This window comes from Nicotiana tabacum, chromosome 12 (assembly GCF_000715075.1).
Source record: "Nicotiana tabacum cultivar K326 chromosome 12, ASM71507v2, whole genome shotgun sequence".
Lineage (NCBI taxonomy): Eukaryota > Viridiplantae > Streptophyta > Magnoliopsida > Solanales > Solanaceae > Nicotiana > Nicotiana tabacum.
The window spans coordinates 118419543-118438507 of record NC_134091.1 but is presented as its reverse complement, the minus strand read 5'-3'; the positions used below and the strand labels follow the sequence as shown (position 1 = coordinate 118438507).

General features: G+C 38.6%; 1 protein-coding gene across 6 annotated transcripts in view; it reads right to left on the bottom strand.

Annotated features, from left to right (window-relative positions):
- Window positions 1-376: 376 nt before the first annotated feature.
- The window catches only part of LOC107826384 (pre-mRNA-processing protein 40C), a 33831-nt gene continuing 15242 nt past the window's right edge, over window positions 377-18965 (bottom strand). For 3 of the 6 annotated variants that reach the window (XM_075226906.1, XM_075226905.1, XM_075226908.1), the window contains exons 10-17: window positions 9351-9434; window positions 7539-7679; window positions 7029-7135; window positions 5719-5842; window positions 4535-4678; window positions 2269-2415; window positions 1659-1781; window positions 377-1033 (exon numbers count right to left, since the gene is read on the bottom strand). In XM_075226906.1, the coding sequence (XP_075083007.1) occupies window positions 761-1033; window positions 1659-1781; window positions 2269-2415; window positions 4535-4678; window positions 5719-5842; window positions 7029-7135; window positions 7539-7679; window positions 9351-9434 (1143 nt within the window). In that variant the 3' untranslated portion in view covers window positions 377-760. Of the gene's footprint in view, window positions 1034-1658; window positions 1782-2268; window positions 2416-4534; window positions 4679-5718; window positions 5843-7028; window positions 7136-7499; window positions 7680-9350; window positions 9435-18965 lie in introns of all 6 variants that reach the window. The other 3 variants (XM_075226904.1, XM_075226903.1, XM_075226907.1) reach the window with 1 other exon arrangement.

Sequence of the window (18965 nt, the reverse complement as noted above, 5' to 3'; positions counted from 1 at the left end):
TTCATCTTGGTCTTCTGGATAAAGTTTCTGTTATCTTCAAAACACCTAGCATTTTGCTCTCTCCGACTGTCCACCATATAAACAACTAATTTTTCTACTTGACTCAGTTGATATATCCATTTAGATGAGATCCATTATGAGAGAAAAACGCAACTATCAGGTAAAATTGGGATATAACTTTGAGAGACACTGAAGGGACTGCTGCTTGCAGTTGGTAGTTCCAGTTATTGCGAGACGAAAGTTCAATGAAAAAGAAAACCAATTCAAATAAAAGATCTCTTTTCCTTGTTCTTTGTTAAAGTATGAAATGGTTTATGAAACTGGATGTAAAGAACCTAGTTTCTACCGCAGCTTCAATTAAAAATACAAAATCACACACTTCAAACTGAAACTCGATTCCAAGGAATTGAACTATTTCTCGACACAAGCAGCAAAACTAATCATGAAATCTATTTCTTGTCAGGCCGTATAGCGTACAAGAAAAATGGCTGCGAACTGAAATGCTAGAATACATAAAATTAGAAGAAATCAAATCTACTACATAATCACCTAGGTATGAGAGAGCAAGGAATTATCAGATTTGACAAAAATAAGTTCTGGACACTGGCTTCAAAATGATACATGAACTGCCCACGAACTGGCAGAGAGTACTCTGCTTCATACCCTCTTAAAAAACAAGTGTCCTGAGAAAACTGTCTTTTCTCAGCTTCCTTTGATCATGCGAAATACTTGAGGATTACTACAGCTTCTGTCTCTTGCTTTATCTCCTTCTTGAACCAGAAGATCCTTTACTTCTTGCTTTATCTCCTTCATCGAGTGCTGACTTTTGCCTCCGTTGAATATCTTCAACATATCGGCGCCATAAGGATTCCCTATCTTTTCTAGGCATTTTTGAGTACCTGGGATCGGCTTTGAGAAGAAGTTTGGCTGTTGACCAAGAGTTTGCAACTGTTTTACCATCTTCTGTTTCTCGTGAACAAGCTTCAACAGTTATAACCTCGGCTAGTAAAGCTTTAAACTCCTGTGCGCTCCGCTGAAAATCAAAATACATAGTATGAGAATAAAAAAGGAAAACCATGTACTTGATAAATAAGGAAGTACATAAACTGCGTGAGAAGGACAAACAAAGGTACAACTCATTTAAATGATGCAAACTGCTAGTAACTATGAGGGGCCCATATGACATTTTTCTCTTTGGTAGATCTTAGGTACTTGAACACCAATAAGGCATCCTCATTGCAGTCAAAATCAAACAAGATTTGGAAAGGAAAAACAAGTGAAGAAAGAATGTCAGTACAGGGCTTTGGCAGCCAGCAAATAAAGTTTTTCTAAAAGATTGTTGCTTAGATGTAGTTCTTCAAAAAAATACTGACAATTTCTTATCTGCTATTGTATAAAAACCACTAGGAGCATCAATTATCACAAACTATATTACATTCACTTTCAATATACTTAAGTTAACACTTAACTTATACTCCCCTGTTGCTATGTGCGTAGTTTGACTGGATACGGAATTTTAGAAAGAAGACTTGGCTTATGGAACTTGTGGTCTTAAACATGCCAGGAGACTTTTGTGGCTAAAAAAGCATATCATTAAGGGTAAAAAACAGATAACAAGGATTACATAACTTTAAAAAGACCATCAGTAGTCATCTTACCTCATACAATATCTTCACATGTTCTCGAAAGAGCTTTTCCAAGTCAGACTGATCCAAATGAGGATTAGCTGCACGTCCTTGGGGATCTTTCTCTAATTTAGGTTTTGACTCTGTCCAAGATGCCTTAGGAGCAAGAGAAAGATATCTCAACAATTTGAAGATAAACTGAAAACAAGTACCATCCAGAAAATAAAAAGGAATAACCTTTTCAACAATTCTACCACATAATAAACACAATCCTTCCATACTTCATCAGTAGAGGTAAAGCCAAAAGACAAGAATTTTTAAAGTTAAATAAAATATCATCTGATGAGCACCAAGGGGGAAATCCTATTTACTGCAAGTTTAAAGACCAATTATAACCACGTGCTGCACAGAACAGGTAATTACACAAAATAAGCTCTTCCGAGAAGCCAAGCACCTCCTGTAAAGATGGATAGTACTCTTTCCACCAAACAAAGTTCTTTCAAATTTTATTGTTTCTGAATAAAGATGAGGCGGATCTTCTGGAACTATCTAAAACTGTCTAATCAAGTAATGGAATATGATCCATGACATATGTTCTAAGATATGTCCTTGTAATATTTTTGGGGTCTCTACAAGATAATACCTGAGGATCTTTAATTATTTCAACCAGCAAAGCTTGATAGGATTCAACAGCTTCCTTTCTACGAGCTTTCGACCGCACCCTCTCCACTTCTTGCTCTTCTCTTTCTTTACGTTTTCGCAAAGCTCGTTCTCTTTCCTTCAATTTCTCCTAAAAGCGTCAAGCAGAACACCATTAACGCCTTCAACTGAACAATCACACCAAAATGTAGAATCAAACAGAACCTGGCGTTCTACATTCTAAATTTGCCAAAACTTCAGACCAAATACAGACATACAGATGAAATAAGTAAATGCATTAAAATCACAAAGCACAGTGTTTTTAGTTTTCTACCAGGATTATTTAATAGGGAGAATCAGCAGGAAACCTTAGTTGGAGGCACAAAGACAGTGGCTCGGATCAGCAGAGGGAAGAGGCAATCAGTGAATAAAGACAAATAGACATGATTAAGCTACTAAAATGGGTGATTTATGCTGATTAATGTGTATTTTTTGTTTGAACTACTTTCCTTTATAATGATCACTTTACTGACGAGATTTGAAGTTAAGGGGATAAGTTAGTATTCTATAGCTCCATACACTTTATAAAAGTAATCGGTTAGAGATATAAGTACACGAGGAGGTGAGAAGTGGGACTCTATAAATGGTTAACAATGACCGAGTAGGCCTTGTTAGAGTTTGTTAGAGTCCCGCATTGCTTTAGAGTATGGGCTATTGTCTTATATTGTCCTGCACAATCCTCGACCTTTTGAGCTAATATGGATTAAGTTCAAGGTCTATTTTCTTTACATGGTATTAGAGCCAAAAGTCCCTACTCTCGGTTTGACTTTGCCATATGTTAGGCTCCCCCGTTATGTTATCCATGTTCTAGATGTCTGGTCCGGGCGTGCAGGGAAGTTAGAGTCGGTATGGGCTGTTGTCTCTTTATGTGGTTTTGGGTAATCCTCTCATGACCTAACTTTTGGAGTTGAGTTAGGTTCAAGATCTATTTTATCTAGATATGTTCATATTGGATGTGCGAAGTTTCTTGAGGAACTCGGTGCATGTGGATTCAATGGTAAAAACATAAATCTCACCTTAATTTCAGCTACAAGAAAGCTTTTATTTTTTATCCTGAGATCATTGCATAATGATTTGGCTATCGAATTACTTTGAAGGGGCTGACAGATTTTTTTTGATGAAGTAAAATGATACCATTGATGAGCGTGCATCAGGAGGATGCCAAATAGCAAAAGAGTTACAAAAGAGGGTAAGCTCCAGTACATGAGTGACTAAGCTAAGACCAGGGAGCTAACAAAATTCAAAAAGTTGAAGGGGCTGACAGCTTTATGCCGCAGCTTAATGATTTAGTGGCATATTGATTGGCTGATGAAGTCAAGGGAAGAAGGGAGATAGTTCTATGCTGGTACTTCCAAATTGACTTGAAAGTGAACACGGAAAGTGTGAAAGATAAAACAAAATTTGTGATGTGTGATGGAGGGCGGATTGATAAGAGCGGGTTAAGAGGACTGGCAAAGCTTCTAAGTTGGCAAGCTTTGGAAGAGGCAAATCCCAATTTGGAAAGGGACTGGAAAATAAAGCTTCTAGTTGGGTTCATCTATATCCTCTTATTTGAAATTTAACAATGAGAGTCAACCTACTACAACCCTTCCTTTTCAACCGGACTTGAGACCAGCTATGCTTTGCAAAACTGAAAAAGGTGGAGTTGTCACAATAAAAACTAACTAGACTAAACTTCATCAAAAAAGAAACTAAATAGACAAAACCATTCAGGTCTAAGGTTCACTTGTCAAGCTTGTACCAAGAACATTCAAATTTATTCACAAATAAAAAAGGAAAAACCTACTGCAATGCATATGCACAGAAAATTCCTCATCAAAAAAAAAAAAAAGAAAAAAAATAACATATGCACAGAAAATAAATCTCAGATTGACATCAGTCCATCTAGTTTTCTAGACCACAGTAGGGTAAGATGTCTACATTATACCCACTAGGGTACGGCCTTTCCTGGAAACTGCGTGAATGCGAGATGCTTTGTGCACTGGGCTGCCCCCTTTTTTTAAACATAAAAGCCCTATATTAGAAAGAAAGTTAAGAGGTATCTAACTGCCAACCCCCTCCCCCCCCCCCCAAAAAAAAAAAAAAAAGATATCATTATGATACCTTTGGAGTATCTAATCAATATTCATACAAACAAAAAAGGCAAGTAACAAGAAATCTTAAAACAAAGAAAAGTAAGGCCCCAAAGATGGAAATAAGAGTATTCTCACCTCTTCATCATGTTTTGCTTTTGCAATTCGTGCAACTTCCTGTTCAGCAGACTTGAGTTCCGATAGATAATCATTGAATAAAGCCTCTCTGTCCTCATGCTTAACAGACTTATAACGGGGATCATCTCTTAAGCTATCCTTTACCTAAAATAAGCAGAAAGTTGCAACTTAGGGAGGGAGAAAATATAGTTAATTGCATTTATCCAAGTAAAGGGGGAAAAGGAAAGCTTAAAGTAAACCACAAGGGAAAATATTTATGTCCTCCAAAATGAGCATTTTAAGAAATGGGAAACTTCAAGAACGATATCACCAAATGAATTTTGGAAAGTTTAGCAGTAAGCATGACAACTTCCATTGGTTTCAAGGAGAGACATTATGCGGCTGAATGAGAAAATAAAACAATGTCCAAAATACAAATCATCTTTCTATCTTGTTGATTCGCAGACATGATATTCATCATCTAATTCAAATGGGAGCAATGTCGACATTTGAATTTTATTTTCGTTCCATATAGCAACAACAACAAACCCAGTGTATTTTCTTATAGCAAGATTTTTTAATTTCTAATATTTCATTACTCCCTTTCTTTCAGGTTGATGCCTGCTTGACCTCTGTTCACCTCTAAGATAAAAATATTGATCTAGGATGGTATATTAAATTGCTACATCCAAATAAGGGAAATTAACTGGGGGAGTGAGAAGTGTGACCCTTAAATTTGTGATTATTGTATAAAACAAATGGTGAGACATTCTGGTTTAGGAAAGACAGATATTATTTCGGCATTGCCCAACATAAAACCATGACATTTAATTTGAAATAACGGACTTCTTTTTCCAGAAAGTTTAGGAATTAGTGATAAATTTGATGACGTCGTAGACTTTGAACCAATCATAGTTCAACATGACATGAGTTTTGTGAAATGACCAACTGTATTAGTAAACATGAAGGGAGGTCTGTTAAGCAGATTAAATTGAAGATCAAGTGTAACAGAACTGAGAAATTAAAAAGCTGTAGGCCTCATATATTAGTCTATTTAGACTTGAACAATAAATACTACAAGTTTAATCTTAAATAGAGATGCCAATCCAGACTAAGCATTCAATTTGCAAGCAAGTAAAAAGATCTAAAAGGCAACTAGTTACATTGATATTTTTTTGGCATCATATCTCAACATATAAACCAACCTTTGACCACCGTGTATTTAAGGTAATATCTTCTCGTTCCCGAAGCATGGACTTGAACTGTGATATAGCAGCAGCACGTACAGCATAAGCTTTTTCTTGAGCTGCCTTCCTAAGCTGAAGCACCCTACACATTAAGTAGATTCTTGCCTAAACAACCAGATCAGTAGGAAAAGAAATGGAAATCGAATCATCCTAGAAACAAAAGGTGAAGAACAAATTAAGGCCAGTGAGCAAATAAGATCAAAAGATTAAGTAAGGCGATCAGTCTTCAACTGGTTGAGCATAGTCACAACACAGACTTGCATGGGCCAAAACAAAAAACATGTTCACTTCACATCGAAATCTCTTTTGGTATACGCACCACTCCAACTCGTTAGATCATCAAAAAAGAAAAAGTGGAACAGTCGGGAAGATGGTGCAACACCCCCCCCCCCCCGGGGCAAAGGTATCATGGCCAAGGTGGTCAGTTGAACAGCTTTTGCCAAAAAATTATACCGTGTATATAGGTCAAATGTTACTTTTAACTAATATATTATGGATGCTAGAGAGTTCTCCATGAGAATGTAAAAAACAGAACCGTAGAAAACGGAATAAGGAAAATGAAGACTCTAAGAGAATATATGGAATAATGAGAAAATTATACACAGAAGCTTACCAAGATTAGTAAAAGCCAAGAAGAAACATAGAATAATTCTGCTGAAGCCTTTAACATAAAGAAGTCATATAGGTTACTTAGAGTGCTACTAAGCAACCTAATGGTAAAAGGTGATCCACAAAGGTCAAAAAATTCCATTGGTTCATTACTCGCTGTCTCAAAAAATTTGGCCTGATTGGATTTGCAGGGAATCAGGAAAAAATTGCATATATCAAAATCGGAAAAAGAACCACTATTGGACTCCAGATATGTGAAAACAAGGATGGCCACTATGGAAAGAGGGAATGATTTTTTGAAATGTCAAAATTAAAAGTTGCAATGGTATCACAAAAAGATTACAATAATATAAAGTATCCAATGATTGAAAAAAAAGGGGAAGTAAGTTGCATTCTCCCTGTAAGCGCTTCACAGCACATTCTTGTTGCTGGATATTTCAACGCATTATCTTTAACAATCAAAAAGAAGGAAAAAAAAGAGGGGGGGGGGGGGATGGGGATGTTAACTTTTTCTAAACTAGGGAAAGGGCAATACTATAAATGGTGCATCAAATTCGGAAAAAAATCACTTGTTAAGGCTAATATCAGAAAACATATTAGGAAATAAGTGACACCAGAACTAGTAAATCTAAACCAAGATTGGAACAGCTGACTAATACCTCTCATTCAGCAGCACTTCTCTATCCTTTCGATCTAAGGACTCAAAGCGTCGATCATGACCCCATTTCTTTTTGAATGATTGATAATCAGTGTCCTCGTTGATATCCTGAACATAAGTAAAATAATCAGCAAGTAATGTAAGCCGCTAAAGTTATAGATCATGTTCCAACAAAAATTTCAGCTTTAATTGGAAACAATTTACTCCCTTCACCCTAAAGTGAATATTTACGTTTCCAAAGAAAGCTATATCATTTATTACATTAAACCAAACTGTTTATGATGCTTTCATGATTTATTATCTCCATCCCAGATTCCCCTTTTAACCATAAATTAATAAAGTTTTAACCATGCCAAGTAGAAATTGGGCACTTGACTACCTTAAACAAATAAAGTTTTAATCATGCCAAGTAGAAATTAGACAGACATTCAACTGTGACAGAAGAACTAGTGGAAAAATATTGTGAGATTACATCTGAAAGAACTAAAGAGCGCTTAGTAACAAGATAAACCTCCTTTGCTTCTTCCAGTAAATGCTTGAAGCCCTCCACTGCAGCTTTCTGTGCTGCCCGTTTCTCCTTCCTTTCTTCGTCCGCACGTGTCTTGACATAATGCTCAAACAGAGCTTTTCTAGCACTGTAACTTGGAATAGCCTGGACAAGGAGACCCGCTATTTAGGAAAGCAATGAAGAGAGCACCACAAATAAGAGATGGAAAAAACACTTGGTAACATGATATGTGCATGAATGATTATATGGCAGCTTTGAACCTGGAAGAGGAAATACATACATCATGAACAGACCATATAGTTACTCTCAGAACAAGAGACAAGATCTCAGAAAGTTATTAGCTTGCAGATAATCGATGAAAACAACATAATTTTGGTTAGTGTCCCGCATTAGTCCAGGATATGGGTTGTAGTCACCTCAAATGGTATTAGGCAACCCTCACCTCATGAGCTAGCTTTTGAGGTTGAGTTAGGCTTAAGGTCCATTTTATTAACATAGTATCACCATATCAGAGCCAAGCCGTCCCTATCCCAGATTCCCAGGTTTATTCAATTTTGGGCCTTGATGTTTTGTTATCCATGCTACAAATGTCCAGCCCTGGACGTTTGGGGAGTGTTAGTGTCCCATGTCGGTTGAAGTTATGGGTCGTAATCTCCTTATCTAAGAACCAAAAAGCTCATCAGCCCAGGGGAAAGTGCACGGCATGATCTAGTTTGATCCCAGAAAGACCTTTTGGAAAAATGACTATGGCAAACTGACAACTGATTGCATCTTCCATGTTATAAGGGTAAAGATGTACTTCTCGAATAAGACAAACAATACATGTCTGAGAGCTTCTTTAAAGAAGCAGAAGGTAATTTCATTATTTAGAGCAGAAAAAAGCTATGTTGCGCGGACTCTCTAAAACAGCTGCCGCACCCATGTCGGATCCTTCGAAAATACCATCGACATTTTCGGAGAGTCCAAGCAACATAGGAAAAAAGTCGATGTTATGTACATCTTTCACTTTTTTCCTTCTTTTTTCCTTTTTTTTTTTTTGTTAAGTACATCTTTCACTTTGCGCCAAGAAACTAAGAAGATGCATTCATTATCAGTTTGAAAATTCAAAAGCCTCGATGTGTTTATCAGTTTGAAAGAGAGACACATACAAGGCTACAACCACAAATTTTGACAATAATGTATTAGTATAGTATTTGCAACAACTGAGATGCACTTTCTTCACATGAGTACACTCTACTCGGGAAGAATGCAATGTTAAAAAAATTCCAGGATCCTCCTCCTCCAATCCTTTTAAAGCAATAGGCCATAGCTACCTTTTTTAAGGGTAGTGAGTAGGCCTCATCTACCATAAAGAATGGGAATGTGCCAACTTTTCATGTAACTTGTAGCTTTCTTGGAGATAGGTTGTGCTCCACATATCCTACTCCTTTTTAATCTCACTTTTAAAATTTTGGTTTGTACACACCGAAATTCTGCCTACTTTGAATGACTAGCAGCTTTTGTTAGAATAGTAAGGACCTTATAGTTAAATGGATAATAAAACCAAATTCTGAACCACCTAGTACCTAAGCTAAGCTATTCATTCCCGTTACAGCTACCACATACAACCCAAGAAAGCACTGCATTCCTTGAGGATGGAAGCACAAATATTGCTAAAAGGACATTCAGTTGGCTGATGCAGCAAACTAGAGACGTTAATTCACAAAAATAAGCTCATGCAATGTAGGAAATGTACGATTTATAGAGATAAACCTGTCTTTTAGGAGGTGAAGAAAAGGCCACTAAGTCCCACATAAGTCTTTAGTTTCAACGAACCTTAAAGCGTGGATCAAACACTATCTTCGGTAATTCCTTCTCCCACTTTGAGAATGGTGCTACTCCACGTTCCTTCAGCATCTCCTGTAATTCACACGCATGGGATACATTTAGAACCAAAAAAACAAGACTCACAGGACAAAGATTCGATTGCAAAGCAAGAGACAAAATGATGATATGCCCAAAACCATCTTCAGGGTACTTACAGCAAAGAAGCTTACTGAATAACAATAAAGGAACCATTGGAGGGTGGCAACAGACCTTGAACTTTTCCGAAGTTATAATCAATTTAGAAGTATAAAGTATAAACCAGGTACTTTTAGCACTCACATTCACTTCGGGCCCAAGACTTTAAGGTCTTGGCTTGATATCAAACACAAAAAGCAACAGCAGATGATAGTTCAACCATTCTGATTAAGTTTGAGAATAACTTAAGAAAACCTAGGTGGTTGCAATGAATGACTACCTCTTTTGAATTCACTAAGTGTATGTTTGGATGGAACGAATTGCAAAGAAAGAAAGGAGAAGATACAAAAGATACTAATTGTTTTGTGTCCAAGTATCTGTCAGATTGTGTAAAATATAGAGAAAATGGAGCAATCTCCTTGTTTATTACTGCAAGAAGTAACAAGTATATATACAAGTACATAGAGCCCTAACTATAGAAAGAATAAAAAAAAGGAGATCCTATAAATCTGTTGTGAATCCCTATAATTCTGCTAGCTATGTACATTACATAAAAGTATGTCTATATTCATTCCGTCTACATTCAATCTGTAACACTCCCCCTCAAGCTGGAGCACAGATATTGATCATGCCCGGCTTGTTACGAAGGTAATCAACGCGAATTCCATGCAACGCCTTTGTGAATTAATCAGTTGGTTGCTCTCATGTCTTCACGTAGCCAGTGGATAACGTATCACGTTCTCCTGAATCTTCTCACGAATAAAATGGCAGTCAACCTCAATATGCTTAGTTTTTTCATGATACACCGGATTTGACGCAATATGGAGTGCAGCTTGATTGTCACACCAGAGTTTTGCTGGTGTTAGAGAGTTATGTAAATAACCCTAGTCCACATGGAATAGGAGTAGAATATGTATTGTGTATGGCCATAAATAGGGCTATTGTAAAAGGCTTAATAGAATATCAATAATAAATTTTTCTCCCGTGCATTCTCACATAGTATCAGAGCAACCGTGAGAACATTATCGCTCTTGGACAGTGGGTCGTGGACTCAGGCGCCTCTAATCATATTTCTGGTCATAGGTCAATTGTCAAATATTGTTTATTCACAGTCTCTTCCCAATGTTACTTTAGCCAACAGAGTCCAAACAAAAGCAAAAGGACTTGGACAAGCTAATCCCTTATCCTTTGTCACTTTAGATTTTGTTCTTAATGTCCCTGGCTGTCATTTTAATCTTGCATCTATCAGTCGGTTGACTCGTGCCCTCCATTATGGTATATATTTTATTGATGACTCTTTTGCTATGCATGACTGCAGTACAAGAAAGAAGATTGGCACTGGGCATGAATCACAAAGCATTCACTACCTTGACTCACTCAATACTTCCACAGCATGTCCAGTTACAAATCCTCCAGACCTAACTCATAGACGTTTAGGACATCCGAGTTTATCCAAAATTCAGAAGATAGGTGCCTTGTTGTCTACAATAGATTGTGAGTCGCGTCAACTTAGGAAACATACCCAAGCCACCTTTTTGTGTAATGTTGAGAGTCGTGCAGAGTCGGGTTTTTTAAGTTCATTCTTATATATGGGGTCCTAGTAGAGTCAATTCGGCCTTAAGATTTCGTTATTTTGTTAGTTTCGTTGATGATTACTCAAAATGCACTTGGATTTTCCTAATGAAAGATAGTTCTGACTATATTCCAGAGTTTTTTTGCTGAAATAAAAAACCAATTTGGCGTTTCTATTCGCATTTTTCGCAATGATAATGCCTTAGAATACTTGTCCTCTCAATTTCAGCAGTTATGACTTTTCGGAAAATTATTCATCAGACATCTTGTCCGTATACCCCTCACCAGAATGGGATAGCAGAGAGAAGAAGAGGCACCTCACTGAGACTGCTCGCACACTTCTCATTGAGTCCTATGTTCCGCTGCGTTTTTGGGGCGATGCAGTTCTGATAGCTTGTTATTTCATTAATCTGATGCCTTCATCTTCCATCCAGAGTCAGATTTTGCACTCAATATTGTTTCCTCAGTCACCCTTATACTATCTTCCCCTCGTGTGTTTGAGAGCACATGTTTTGTTCATAACTTAGCTCCCCGGAAAAGATAAGTTAGCTCCTCATGCTCTCAAGTGTGTCTTCATTGATTATTCTCGAGTTCAAAAAGGATATCGTTGCTACTCTTTGTAGGTACCTTGTATCAGATGATGTCACATTTTTTGAGTCTTGACTTTACATTACCTTTTCTGACCACCTTGATATATCTGAGGTCTTACCTATACCGATCTTGAGGAGTTTACGACAGCTCCTTCTACATCTTCAGCCACAAAAGTCTTAGCCATACCAACCATTGAGGAATCTAGTGTTGCTCCTCCTAGATCCCCAGCCATATGAACAACACTTTTGACTTATCGTCGCGTCCACGCCTAGCATCAGGCCCAGCTGATTCACGTCCTACACCTGACCCTGCTCATACTGCGAACTTGTCTCCTTCTAGTTCACCGATTGCATTTCAGAAAGGTATACGGTCCACACTTAATCCTAATCCACATTATGTCGGTTTAAGTTATCATCGTTTGTCATCACCCTATTATGTTTTTGTATCTTCTTTGTCCTTTGTTTCTATCCCGAAGTCTACAGGTGAAGCACTGTCTCATCCAGGATGGCGACATGCTATGATTGACGAGATGTTTGCTTTACATGCGAGTGGTACTTGGGAGCTTGCTCCTCTTCCTTCTGGTAAATCTATTGTTGGTTGTCACTGGGTTGATGCATTCAAGGTTGGTCCGGATGGAAAAATTGATCGGCTTAAGGCCCGCCTTGTTGTCAAAGGGTATACTCTGATATTTGGGCTTGATTACAGCGATACTTTCTCTCCTGTGGCTAAAATACCATCAATCCGTCTATTTCTATCCATGGTTGTTGTTCGCCATTGGCTTCTTTATCAGTTGGACATTAAGAATGCTTTTCTTCACGGTGATCTTGAGGATGAAGTTTATATAGAGCAACCACCAGGTTTTGTTGCTCAGATGAAAGTCTAGTAGCCTGGTATGTCAATTGCGTCGGTCACTCTATGGTCTAAAACAATCTCATCAAGCCTGGTACGGTAAGTTCATTACAATTATTCAGGAGTTTGGCATAATTCATAGTGAAGCTGATCACTCTGTGTTTTATAAGCATTCTGCTTCAAATCTCTGTATTTATTTGATAGTTTATGTTGACAATATTATTATTACTGGCAATGATCAAGAAGGTATTGCTAGTGCCTTGGAGAGCGAGAAGCAGAAAAAAGCGAAGCGCGCGCTTTTTTTCATGTGAAGCGCAATTTAATACTTAAATAAAAAAATATTAAATAAGCATAGATAAATGACCAAGAACTCAATAAAAATAACACATTAAGCGAATGTTTCAATTCTTTAATTAAGAAGTAAATAATATCATTAAATTTCTTTAGCTCAAGCCTATTCCTCTTCTTAGTATGAATCTGCACATAAGTTGTAGAAAGTAATTAAGAGGAGGACTTAGGACAATTGAGATACACTTTAATTTAGTAATAATGTAATATAGCTTCTCACATGTTCATAAACGCTCCAATTTCTCTTGCATCTGGATGAACTACAAGTTAAACTTTGAACTCTAATAGCAAATTGTTGCAAGTTTGGAACTTCATAACCAAATTGCATCCACCATTCATCGGTAGAAGTATTATTTTAGAAGTTAATAACTTAGAAGTTTTTTTGTTTTTGATAAGGTAAATTGTATTAATCAAAAGGGAGGAAAAAAAAACTCCCGTATATAAGAAGTATACCAAAAAGTAGAGAATTTACATCAAAACATGATTCTCTACAAAAGACGTCCAATCTTCTAAACAAGTAGGGGCTATATGAGTGCACCAAAAAGCGATCAAAGATAAAAGACTATTCTTAAGATGTGAAAAAAGAGACTCAATCCCATCAAAAGCTCTCCTATTTCTCTCCCCCAAACTATCCACATGAGAGCTAGCGGGGCGAACTTCCACGCCTTTTACTTTCTTCTTCTACAGGATTCGGCCCAGCTATATAACATTTCCTTTACAGTGCTCGGCATCACCCATTGAACACCAAAAAGATTCAGGATTGCCCTCCACAAACCCGAGGACACAGGGCAATGCAACAAAAGATGATCAACTTCTTCCCCTGAGCTTTTACACATGTAGCACCAACTAACAAGTGTAATTCCTCGCTTTCGCAGATTTTCAGCAGTCAAGATCACTCCCCTCGCCGCTAACCATGCAAAAAAGCACACCTTCGTGGGCGCCTTAGGAATCCAGATCGAGCAATATGGAAAAGTGACCTCCTATCTCACCAACATACTCTGGTAAAAAGACTTTACGGTGAACAAACCATCGCCACGCAACCTCCATCTCCAAGAATCACAAGGTGGCTGGGGCTTGTCTTGCCCATATAGCAGTGACAACAAATTTTGGAGCTCCGCAATCTCCCAATCTTGCATGTTTCTTCTAAATGAGAGGTCTCATACTACCCCCTTCATGCTCCTTGCGAATCTGTTGGACCATCAATTCCTTCTGATTTGAAACTCTGAAGACGTGGGGGAAAGAGACCCTCAGAGTATCCTCTCCACACCACCTGTGATTCCAAAAGCTGATTCTCCTTCCATCTCCCACCCTGTAAGTGATGTTGCCATTGAAGGCTTCCCAATTCTTCATGATGCTCCTCCACATGCCACACCCGAAAGGAGCTGTGATTGCCTTGGTCCTCCAACCCCGTCCCGTGGAATCGTACTTTTCTACTATGACCTCCCTTCATAGAGCATGCTCTTCTATCCCGAATCTCCACAGCCACTTCCCCAATTAAAGCTCTAAAGTGTAAAAACAATTGAAACAACTTGCTCACCTTATGACAATTTGGTTCTGGCTCTAATGGCCGAAGCTAATCCAAGTATTCCATCGGCTGGCATATACTCACCAAGCTCTTCTCCCATTTTGTCTTGTATCGCTTCATCTGGCACCAACCTCGCAATACATGCATGATACCCCTCCACCCCCACCCCCCACTTCTTTATCTAAAGTCTTCTTCTCTTTATTTGTATAAAAGAACCCGGGGATCAAAACATGCCCTCCTACATGCAAAGGTTGATGAAGTTGATCCGTCCACCTTGCATTAATGATTTCAAAAAGTTTCTCAAAAAGCCTCTTATCATGATCAAATGCCTTCTCAATAGCTTCTTTGGCCCTATCCATGGCTTCATAAATGTACTCCATTGGTGGTTTTCTCTCCCCATCCACCAAACGAAGTACAGTAACCAAAGGATTACCAACTTTAAGTGCTTGAACAATGTCATTCCAAAAATATGGACCAACAATATATCTCGCAACTTCTTTCCCAAGAGCTTCCTTTGCACAGATACTCTCACTCTATTCGGCTGACATGAACAAGGTTCGCGAGTTTTTCTTTTGCAAGTAAAAACTATGCAAAGTCATGATAGTTGTTGTGCATCTTGTCTTAGCCGATTTCACCAAATTTCTTTGGTTTGTGTAACTCCTCATCATGTTCAACAACAACGGCCTCTGACTAATGTAAGAATGTATCTTGACCGCCTTAGCAAAAACTGTAGGAAATCAAATTTCATGAAGGTTAAAATAGAAAACTAGAAAGACTTGTTCACCTGTAGAATATGGGGCTAACTTGAAAATGTCACCAAACATCAAGTTGATACAATGTGCAGCACAAGGAGTCCAAAAAAAATTCAGGAACACTCCCTTCAACATGTCACTTGCTTTTTTATTCTCACTTGCGTAATCGGTAACAACTTGTACAACATTTTCCTTTCCAACTTTCAATATAGTCTTCTCAAACAAGTTGTACATTTTATTGGAATCGGTTGAAGAGTCACTAACATCATAAGATTCAAGAAACACACTACCTCTTGGAGAATTCACCAAAACATTAATGACCATTTTCCCATTTTTTGTTGTCCGTTTATCCATCATAATGGAACATCCATAAGTTTGCCATTGCACCTTATGCTCCTCGACAATCTTGTTTGTCTTCTCCACCTCCTTTTTTAAACAAGGAACTCTTACTTCGTGATAGGTTGAGGGGTTTCATTCCTGGGCCATATTGGCCTACGGCCTCAATGAATTCACCAAAACTATCGGTGTAATTGACACAATTGAAAGGGAGCCTCGCATCATACATCTGCCTAGCAACTCTACAACGCGCTCCCTTAAACTCTTCCTACAAGAATCTAAATCAACAACGTCACCTTTCTCTTTTCATTTGGTTTTTGCGAGAAATAAAGATTAAGAGGACCTTTCACATTGCTACCAGTGGATGATCCACTTCCACGTGTTGAATTCTTTCTTTGAGATTTTGAGGGAGGCGACCCCATTGATATATCATTGGCTTCAAAGGCATTCTCATCCATTTGACTATCTTCATCAACAAGATTAACCATAGATGCTCCATGGCTCATTGGATTTTTTAACTCATTTTTTTTCGCAACATACTCTCTCATTTTTTCCTTAACAGAATCCGGAACACTTAGGACATACTTTGACATCTCTAAAACCACCAATTAGATGTTTCTTGTGACAATGTAATCCACCGTTATATATTTTTGACAAAAGATATATTGCACTTTTGTGCTACTTCCAATTGCAACTCCATACGCCCAAGCTGGATCTTTTTTTGGCTTGATGCCATTGAATATAAGATAGAATTTACTACAATCAACAACCAAAATAAAACAGAACTGTTAAAACAGGGCAGAACAGTGAACAACAGAAAACAGAGTAGAAGCATAGTGAACAGCGGAAATTAAAAAAAATACAGAGCAGGAGCATAAAATAGAAAACATGGCAGAACAGAGAAAAGAAGAACTGAAGAAAAAATAAGAGAGAAGAGGAGAGGAGTCGAACAGTGAACAGCATAAATTTTTTAAAAACAAATAGAGCAGAAACATAAAATAGAAAACAGGGCAGAATAGAGAAAAGAAGATCTGAAAAAAATAGAAAAGAAGAGAAAAGAGGAGAGTAGTCGTCGAACAGTAGCATGGTTTTTTTGATAAGGTAAATTGTATTAATCAAAAGGGAGAAAAAACTACCGCATACAAGAAGTATACAAAAAAGTAGAGAATTTACATCAGAACATGATTCTCTACAAATGACGCCCAATCTTCTACACAAGTAGGGGCTATATGTGTGCACCAAAAAGCGATCAAAGATAAAAGACTATTCCTAAGATGTGAAAACGGAAACTTAATCCCCTCAAAAACTTTCCTATTTCTCTCTCCCCAGACTAACCACATGAGAGCTAAACGCCTTTTGCTCGCTTCTTCTACGGAAACCGGCCCAGCTATATAGCATTTCCTTTACAGTGTTTGGCATCACCCATTGAACACTAAAAAGATTCAGAATTGCCCTCCACAAACCCCAGGACACATGGCAATGCAGCATAAGATGATTAACTTCTTCCCCTGAGCTTTTACACATGTAGCACCAACTAACATGTGTAATTCCTCTCTTTCGCAGATTTTCAGATGTCAAGATCACTCCCCTCGCTGCTAGTCATGCAAAGAAGCACACCTTCGTGGGCGCCTTAGGAATCCAGATCGATGAGTATGGGAAAGTAACCTCCTCTCTCACCAACATACTCTGGTAAAAGGACTTTACGGTGAACAAGCCATCGCCACGCAAACCCCATCTCCAAGAATCATAAGATGGATGGGGCATGTCTTGCCCGTATAGCAGTGCCAACAAATTTTGGAGCTCCACAATCTCCCAATCTTGCATGTTCTTTCTAAAAGAGAGGTCTCATACTATCCCCCTTCATGCTCCTTGCGAATTTGTTGGACCATCAATTCCTTCTGGTTTGAAACTCTGAAGACGTGGGGGAAAGAGAACCTCAAAGTAGCCTCTCCACACCACCCGTGATTCCAAAAGCTGATTCTCCTTCCATCTCCCACCTTGTAAGTGATGTTGCCATAGAAAGCTTCCTAGTTCTTCATGATGTTCCTCCACATGCCACACCCGAACGGTGTTGTGATTGCCTTGGTCCTCCAACCCCCTCCCGTGGAATCGTACTTTTCTGCTATGACCTCCCTCCATAGAGCATGCTCTTCTACCCCGAATCTCCACAGCCACTTCCCCAGCAAAGCTCTGTTGAATACCCTGAGATCTTTTACTTCAAGTCCACCCCACTTCTTTGGGGAAGTGACTGTCTGCCAATTCACTAGATGAAACTTTCTAGTTCCGTCTGCCGCATCCCAAAGAAAATTCCTTTGAAGCCGCTCCAGTTTTTCTGTGATGCTCACAGGTGCTTGCAACAGGGATAAGTAATAGGTAGGGATACTCGACAAAGTGTTTTTAATAAGCACTTCCTTACCGCCTTTTGACAAATACCGTTTCTGCCAGCCTGCTAATCGTTTTTCAACCCTTTCAATGACTGAATTCCAAACCGTAGTATCCTTTTGCAAAGCGCCCAATGGTAGACCCAGGTAAGTAGTGGGAAGAGAGCCCATCTTGCATCCGAGAACATGAGACAAAGCATCAATATTAGCAACCTCACCCACTGGAAAAATCTCACACTTGCCGAACAGTAGCATGTAAGGCAGAGAAAATTAGAAGAGGAAGAGAAGAGAAGAAGAGAAGAAGAGAAACTTACCTTGAGAGAAGAAGAGAAGAAGTCGAAGGCTTGCAGCAGTTGAGAGAAGAAGAGAGTTGTCGCTCACTTTGCAGCAGAGAAGCAGAAGTGTTTGGAAGAAATGTGCACAAGTGTATTTGCAACTTTTTTTACAAAAACCCTAGGCAGCCGCTGGACCTCGCTTAAGCAAGCTTTCCTCGTTGTTTTGCCTCGCCTTGCTTCTCGTTTTTTTGCCTGAAGTGTGCACTTATTTACAGATGTCGCGCTTTAGGGCAGAAAAGTGCAGACCCCTCGCCTCGCCTCACTTCTGCGCTTTAAGCGAGAAGCGTGCGCTTTTAATAACACTGGGTATTGCTAAGTTGAAGCAACATCTCTTTCAGCACTTTAAGACTAAGAATCTAGGCAGATTAAAATACTTTCTAGGTATTAAGGTTGCTTAGTCTAGGTCAGGTATTGTGATCTCACAACGGAAGTATGCCTAAGACATTCTTGAGGAGACAGAAACAACAGGTTGTAGACCCGTTGACACTCCTATGGATCTAAATTCTAAACTATTGCCAGGACAAGGGGAGCCGCTTAGCGATCTTGCGAGATATAGGCGGTTGGTTGGTAAATTAAATTACCTCACAGTGACTAGACCTGACATTTTCTTTCCTGTCAAAGTTGTAAATTAATTTATGGATTCTCCCTGTGATAGTCATTGGGATGCAGTTGTCCAAATTCTTTGGTATATAAAGTCATCCCTAGGCAAAGAATTATTGTTCGAGGATCGAAGCCATGAG